This window comes from Oncorhynchus clarkii, chromosome 3 (genome assembly GCF_045791955.1).
Source record: "Oncorhynchus clarkii lewisi isolate Uvic-CL-2024 chromosome 3, UVic_Ocla_1.0, whole genome shotgun sequence".
NCBI classification, from domain to species: Eukaryota; Metazoa; Chordata; class Actinopteri; order Salmoniformes; family Salmonidae; genus Oncorhynchus; species Oncorhynchus clarkii.
The window spans coordinates 17,370,235-17,378,968 of record NC_092149.1 but is presented as its reverse complement, the minus strand read 5'-3'; the positions used below and the strand labels follow the sequence as shown (position 1 = coordinate 17,378,968).

At 38.9% G+C, this 8,734-nt stretch overlaps 1 protein-coding gene across 1 annotated transcript; it reads left to right on the top strand.

The window, feature by feature from the left end:
• Positions 1-325: 325 nt before the first annotated feature.
• Positions 326-7,897, top strand: LOC139384980 (cell adhesion molecule CEACAM1-like). Its single transcript, XM_071129941.1, has 9 exons — positions 326-362; positions 747-1,079; positions 4,813-5,082; positions 5,886-6,140; positions 6,511-6,631; positions 6,880-6,908; positions 7,177-7,364; positions 7,707-7,739; positions 7,892-7,897. The coding sequence occupies exons 1-9, from the start codon at positions 326-328 to the stop codon at positions 7,895-7,897; spliced, it is 1,272 nt and encodes a 423-aa protein (XP_070986042.1).
• Positions 7,898-8,734: the final 837 nt, after the last annotated feature.

Here is an 8,734-nt window from a genome sequence, read left to right as displayed (position 1 = left end):
TACCTAAAGACCAAAGTCTACTATCTTTATCAGTCAAAGCCTGCAAAACAATTGAGGGCAACAGGCTCAGTGAATGTAAAACCCCACAAAGCTTCCTTATTAGTCTTAGTGGAGTTGGATTGTAGTATTCTGAAAGTGGAGTTTGGTCAGTTGTTCCTTCATGCAGCGATATAACTCATCAAAACCTTTTATCTCAATATTCCTTCCTCATATCAGGTTTTGATGTTACTGTAGACCACTTTTATTGAAGCCCTGTCTCTTATGCAATACTTATTTCTAGGTACAGAAGTAGTCTGAATCACAGACATTTGTTACATCAGAAGAGATGGTGGCATCTGTAGTCGTCTTTCTTACCATGGCAACACACAATTTATGTGTCTACAAGGCACAATGGCTTCCACAGTGGCTTCCAAAATTGTCTTGATAAAATAATTATGTTATAATTAATTTTGGGGGCGGCAGGTAGCCTACTGGTTAGTTTTGAGGGTGGCAGGTAGCCTAGTGGTTAGAGCATTAGGCCAGTATCCAAAAGGTTGCTAGATCGAATCCCTGAGCTGACAAGGTAAAAATCTGTCGTTCTGCCCCTGAACTAGGCAGTTAACCCACTGTTCCTAGGCTGTCATTGTTAACAATATTTTGTTCTTAACTGACTTGCCTAGTTAAATAAAAGTGCATAAGAACTCATAAAACTGTCTGGTTACAGTATTTTTGGGGGGTTTTGGAGACATGATAATCAAGCCCTGTTGTTTCCTCAGGATATTGTGCTGGTCTAGAAGTGCTTCCTCCTGGACCTGTGAATGGAACATTGGGAGGAAATGTGTTTTTCAAAACCACCATCAATCCAACGACACTTAGTGCAATCGTCTGGACTTTTGGTGATACCCCTGTCATCATTGTTGACTTTCTCAGTTCTGAAGGTCCTGTGACCGGAGAGGGATATGTTGACAGGATCAGTCTGGACAATAGCACTGGATCTCTGGAGCTCTTGAAACTGACCATTGCTGACAATGGAGAATACAGAGTGATCCTAAGAGAGTCTGATTTTATGTATTTGTCAAATACTTCACTGAATGTCTATGGTGAGTACCCCCTGAGTTCCAAAAGATGTCACTTCATGTTAAAGTTGAGTTGTCAACTAATGTGATTTGAATGTACTTCCATACATAAAAACAATACAAAAAAAAATAGAATGCGCTTGTTGAAATGCAGTTACTCTAGTCTTTTGATGGTGCAGTTACAATTTATGGATATCTCTTGACACTCTACTAAATACATGATCCATGGTCAGAAGCAGAGCTAGTGTGAGGGCCATGGGAGCGACCTGCGTAGGTTTCAATTCCAATTCAATTTCAGTCTATTCAAAAAGTTAACCAAACTCCAATTCAAATTTCAAATTTTACTAACTGAAAACCATACAAGATAATTGGAATTGGAAATTAAGTGTACTTCCTGAATTTACTGGAATTTAAATTGAATTTACCCCAACCCTGGTGATCACCCTAGGGACCACACACCTATAGGCACCCTGATCCTGGAGAAAAAAACAAAATAAACAACAACAAAAAACTTTTCAACAATGTGCCAAAAACCAAAGAAAAAACATTTTTGACACTGTAAAACATGCCAATACATACAGTTGAAGTCAGAAGTTTACATGCACTTAGGTTGGAGTCATTAAAACTCTTCTTTCAACCAATCCACAAATTTCTTGTTAATTAACAAACTACAGTTTTGGCATCTACTTTGCGCAAGACACAAGTCATTTTTCCAAAAATGGTTTACAGACAGATTATTTCACTTACTTTTTTGAAAGTGGAATTGTAACACAATTCCAGTGGGTCAGAGGTTTACATGCACTAAGTTTACTGTGGCTTTAAACAGCTTGGAAAATTCCAGAGAAGTATGTCATGGCTTTAGAAGCTTCTGATAGGCTAATTGACATAATTTGAGTCAATTGGAGGTGTACCTGTGGGTGTATTTCAAGGCCTACCTTCAAACTCAGTGCCTCTTCGCTTGGCATCATGGGAAAATCAAAATAAATCAGCCAAGACGTCAAACAATTTTGTGTAAACCTCCACAAGTCCGGTTCAACCTTGGGAGCAATTTCCAAACGCCTGAAGGTACCACGTTCATCTGTACAAACAATAGCACGCAAGTATAAACATCAAAAGACGACGCAGCCATCATACCGCTCAGGAAAGAGACGCATTCTGTCTCCTAGAGATTAATGTATTTTGGTGCAAAAAGTGCAAATCAATCCCAGAACAATAGCAAAGGACCATGTGAAGATGCTAGAGGAAACAGGTACAAAAGTATCTATATCCACAGTTAAACGAGTCCTATATCAACATAACCTGAAAGGCCACTCAGCAAGGAAGAAGCCACGGCTCCAAAACCGCCATAAAAAAGATAGACTACAGTTTGCAACGGCCTTAGATCGTACTTTTTGGAGAAATGTCTTCTGGTCTGATGAAACAAAATTAGAACTGTTTGGCCATAATGACCATCAGGAGGAAAAAGGGGGAGGCTTGCAAGCCACAGAACACCATCCCAACCGTGAAGCACAGGGGTGGCAGCATCATGTTGTGGGGGTGCTTTGCTGCAGGAGGGACTGGTGCACTTCACAAAATAGATGGAATCATGAGGCTGGAAAATTATGTGGATATATTGAAGCAACATCTCAAGACATCAGTCAGGAAGTTAAAGCTTGGTCGCAAATGGGTCTTCCAAATGGACAATGACCCCAAGCATACTTCCAAGTTGTGGCAAAATGACTTAAGGACAACAAAGTCAAGGTAATGGATTGGCCATCACAAAGCCCTGACCTCAATCCTATAGAACATTTGTGGGCAGAACTGAAAAAGCCGGTGTGAGCAAGGAGGCCTACCAACCTGACTCAGTTACACCAGCTCTATCAGGAGGAACGGGCCAAAATTCACCCAACTTATCGTGGGAAGCTTGTGGAAGGCTACCCGAAACGTTTGACCCAAGTTAAACATTTTATAGGCAGTGCTACCAAATACTAATTGAGTGTATGTAAACTTCTGACCCACTGGGAATGTGATGAAAGAAATAAAAGCTGAAATAAATAATTCTCTCTACTATTATTCTGACATTTCACCTTCTTAAAATAAAGTGCTGATCATAACTGATCTAAGAGAGGGAATTTTTACTAGGAATAAATGTCAGGAATTGTGAAAAACTGAGTTTAATTGCATTTGTCTAAGGTGTATGTACACTTCCAACTTCAACTGTAAAACTTTATCATTAGATCCTGGAATTGGTCTGAGCTGGTGTTGCTTATTTTATAAAGCAATGTCCCAATTTTTCAGTTTTTGATTTGTTAAAAAAGTTTGAAATATCCAATAAATGTCGTTCCACTTCATGATTGTGTCCCACTTGTTGTTGATTCTTCACAAAAAAATACAGTTTTATATCTTTATGTTTGAAGCCTGAAATGTGGCAAAAGGTCGCAAAGTTCAAGGGGGCCGAATACTTTCGCAAGGCACTGTATATTGAACCACAAGGGTGTACTAATGGGCTATGCCAGAAAAAAAATCACAATAGAGGACTACTGAAATGATATTATTTCAGTGTAGATGAGGGAAGGAAGGGCAGGTTTAAATAAAAACATGACAGCCAGACAAGCCAGTGTAAGAATCAAATGGATTTCCATATGAATGGAGTGGAAATTAGTTGTCTTTGTGATTTGTAAGGTAAGTAACTTTAATGTGTCAAGCAGATTACACGTTTTCTTTGCCATTTCTGAAACGTAGCAATGTTTAAGACATGGATTTCATGTTGTAATGTTAACAAGGTACCCAAAAGTAGTTTGAATTAATTGTTTCATTTTATTAGCTCAACCAAACTTGTTTAAACAGCGAAATTGTCGCGAAAATCTGCCTTGTTTGCATAGCGATGATGAAAAGAACGTCATTTAGAATGTAATGATCTCAAAAATTCTAATCATTCCACCGTTGATATAGCAACGGACGCTAATAGTTTAATTGAATCCCATTGTGACGTAGAGGGGGACACTATTTGGCCGGGAGACACTGTTTGGCATGACAGACCCTTCGAGAGCGCACTGCCCAGTCTGTGCTGATGAGCTCTACGCCTGTCCATGGTAATGTAACACCAGTGGTGTACATTTTTTAAGTACAAATACTTTAAAGTACTACTTTAAAATTTTTGGGGTGTATCTGTACTTTACTTTACTATTTACATTTTGAGAACTTTTAATTTCACTCCACTACATTCCTAAAGAAAATAATGTACTTTTTATTCCCTACATTTTCCCTGACACCCAAAAGTATGCGTTACATTTACAATGCTTAGCAGCACTTATCAAGAGAACATCCCTAGTCATCCCTACTGCCTCTGATCTGGCAGACTCACTAAACACAAATGCTTTGTTTCCAAATATGTTTGTGTATTGGAGTGTGTCCCTGGCTATCCGTAAATTAAATTGACAACAAAATTGTGCCGTCTGGTTTGCTTAATATAAGGGCGGTGAAATGATGTACTTTTACTTTTGATACTTAAGTATATTTCAGCAATTACATTTACTTTTGATACTTAAGTATATTTAAAACCAAATACTTTTAGACTTTTACTAAAGTAGTATTTTACTGTGACTTTCACTTTTACTTGAGTCATTTTCTATTAAGGTATTTTTACTTTTACTCAAGTTTGACAGTTGGGTATTTTTCTACCACTGTGTAACATGAACATAAAACTAACTTTTTTCTCCTTTTCTTTTTTAACAAACCACAATAATTAGTATTATCTCATCTTGTATTAATTTCACAGAAGCAGTATCTGGTGCTACTATCACAATTACCCCAAACCCACCAATCATCGAGGGGGGCTCTGTCACTTTAACCTGTGATGCAGCTGGCTTCAACATCACCAGAGAGTGGATGAAGGATGGTCATCCCGTGTCTTCTGTTGACGATATCATATTATCTGAGGATAAGAGAGTGCTGTCCATAAAGAAGAGAACAGACAGTGGCGAATACCTGTGTAGAGTCAGCAACCATGTCAGCTCTGAAAATGCCAGTGACACTGTGAATGTAATCTGTAAGTACTTCCCTATATGCCTGGGGATAAATCAAATCAAATCCAATTTTATTGGTCGCATACACATGCTAATGTAACCGATGTGAAATGGCTAGCTAGTTAGCGGTGGTGCGCGCTAATAGCATTTCGATATGTGACGTCACTCGCTCTGAGACCTTGAAGTAGTGGTTCCCCTTGCTCTGCAAGGTCCATGGCTTTTGTGGAGCGATAGGTAACGATGCTTCGTGGGTGACTGTTGTCTATGTGTGCAGAGGGTCCCTGGTTCGAGCCCGGGTAGGGGTGAGGGGACGGACGAAAGTTAAACTGTTACATTGGTGCCGTGATCCGGATCACTGGTTGCTGCGGAAAAGGAGGAGGTCAAAAGGGGGGTGAGTGTAACCGATGTGAAATAGCTAGCTAGTTAGCGGTGGTGTGCGCAAATAGTGTTTTGATCAGTGACGTCACTCGCTCTGAGACCTTGAAGTAATTTGCAAGGGCTGCGGCTTTTGTGGAGCGATGGGTAACAATGCTTCGTGGGTGACTGTTGTCTATGTGTGCAGAGGGTCCCTGGTTAAAGCAGGGGCGAGGGGATGGACAAAAGTTAAACTGTTACACTAACCATGTGTATGCGACCAATAAAATTTGATTTGATTCGATAAATGTACCAGATAAATGTACCAAATGTACCATCAACACGTGCACGTGAAAAGAATATAACAATGACTGAACACACACTTTACACCAACCATTATGACTCCACCGTCACACTGATTACAAACTAATGAACTTGTAGCTATTACTAACTGGTGACCTCTGTGTTACAGATGGACCTGATGGTATGGAAATCAAGGGTCCAAATGAAATAGAAGTAGGACAGAAGGTTACATTGACCTGCTCTGCCTACTCCAACCCACCTACTAGTTACACCTGGATGCACAATGAGACAGAGATACCTGGACATTCCCCTGAGTTCACTAAAGAGAAGAGTGAATACTCTGACAGTGGGGAATACACCTGTACAGCAACAAATGATGTCACTGGAAACAAAACATCTGTGGTCCATAAACTGTCAGTAAAAGGTAAAGTTAGTAGAAGTTCTAAAGACAATATGAACATAGTAAGTAGATAACAGTTACATCTAGTCATTTAGCAGACCCTCTTATCCAGAGATACTTACAGTTAGTGCATTAAGTTAGCTATGTGGGACAACCAAATATCTCAGTCATAGTAAATAATATTTTCCTCAAAGTATCAGAAAAGTCAGTGCTAGTAGAAGAAAAATTATACGTATGAAGTTTTCCATTCCAAACTTGTTTTAAAATAGTGCCTTTTAGTTGTGTTTGCTGTGTTGTACTTGTCCCCTAGATGCACTGTAATGTGCAGTACTGCTTGTTCACTGGATGTACCCTCTCTCTCATCTCTGTATGGTTCTCTCTCTGGTCTCTGCAGCGGAGGGCTCTCCAACTCCAGACGGGCTGTCTGTTGTTGTCATCACTGGGACTGTGATTATAGTGTTGCTGGTTGCGGAAGTGGCAGTTAGTGTTGCAGTCTATTTCATCAAGAAAAATGGGTGAGATAAGAAACGTTTCATTCAAACAAGTGTGTTTTCTATCACTGCCGGCAATAGACAATATAGGCTCTGTTTTCACATTGATCTAAACTGGTCAGAAAAAGGGCCTGGGTATATTTCAAAGCACCATAAACTTTTAAAAACATTGTAATGTTATGTTCTTATCTTAAAACTTCACTGTAAACTGTTAAAAGCACTGTAATATCATGTTCTTATACCTTTTAATGTTTATGTATTGTTGCATATAGAAGCAATGTTGAGCCAATGCATCGAGGAGGTAAGCATATGCTTTATCTCCAATCTTATAATGAATCATGTTTTCAAACATTTGTTTTATCCATTTACATTAAAATCGTCATTTAGCAGTCGCTCTCATCCAGTGTGATTTGCAGTTTCCATGGAAGAAGGAAATGTATTCAGACAAATTACATAATATAATACAACACCACTATGACGATGCTTAATAATGTAAAATGCTTATGCAGACAAATGCAGACAAGATAACAGCAACTATACAACCACCTCTATTTGTGTATCTCTTAAAGGCTCGCAACAACATGTGTATGAGAACCCATCACCTGTGTATGAGAACCCATCAACTGTGTATGAGAACCCATCACCTGTGTATGAGAACCCATCACCTGTGTATGAGAACCCATCACCTGTGTATGAGAATCCATCACCTGTGCGTGACAACACACAACAAAATCAATCTCCACCTCTACCCCTGACAGTAAGTAAAACATGGCCACCCCTGGGATGTGTCTGTGCACATCTGTATTCTACTACAGTCTGACTGTAATTAACAAGATGACTTTGCTTAACAGGATGTACAGTGTTGAAAATACTGTATGCAAAGACTGTTTGCCAATTATATTATATAAGTTTAGTTTTGACTTAATGACAACTATTCAGTCTCTGGCCTTTTCATGTTATTCACTAACACATGATCGCTGTAAACGTTTGTTTAGGACTTGAGGTTATGTATTTTGTCATGGCAACTGTGGGTGTGGCTGTTGCCTTCTGTGTACTGCAGTTGTTTACTTCTGCTTTTATCCCTAATTATGAAATGTAGGACTTCAAGAGTACCTATGATACTAGGATAATGGTAAGTTTGTTCTAGACCACATGTCACCATGTGACTGTAATACTGTAACAACAACTGATTTGTGTGTTATATGTTAAATGGTATTCATGCCGTATTATAGCTGATAAATGGAAGTTAATGTTCCTTTCTTTTCTCCCTTACTTTCCTACTAGCAGTAAGAGGTCAGGAAGAGATCTCCATTCAACCACCATTCTCCAGTTCCACAATCAACACAAAGAAAACCTGCATGATAACACCCAGTGTGGATCTGAAATGTAACGTACATAATACATTTGTGCTATGTTTGTCTGCTTTATTGTGTAATTTCTTAACATTGAAAAGAGAACCTTGTTAATAATGAAAGTGGATAATGCATTACTGTACTGTCATTTTATAAATTAGAGCATAATTAATGCCAGTTAAATAAATAACAATATTTAAATTATGTAAAAACAGAATGACTAATAAATATTGCCTGCTATTTTCCTACTACTCTGTTGTTCTTTGTGTCAGACCAGTGATTACCAGTTTATAAGATATACACTGAACAGAACTATAAAAGCAACATGTAAAGTGATGGTACAATGTTTCAGAAGCTTAAATAAAAGATCCCAGAAATTGTCTTTACACAACAAAAACCCAATTATCTCAAATTTTGTGCACAAATATGTTTACTTTAGTGAGCATTTCTCTTTGTTAAGGTAACCAATCAACCTGACAGGTGTGGCATATCAAGAAGTTGATTAAACAGAATGATAATTACACAGGTGCACCTTGTTCTGGGGGACAATAAAAGGCCAGGACCCTGCGGGATCATCTGAGACCAGCCACTCAGACAGCTGATGAAACTGTGGGTTTGCACAACAGAAGAATTTCAGCACAAACTGTCAGAAACTGTTTCAGGGAAGCTCATCAGTGTGCTTGTCATCTTCACCAGGGACTTGACCTGACTACAGTTAGGTGTCGTAACTGACTTCAGTGGGCAAATGCTCACCTTCGATGGCCACTGGCACGCT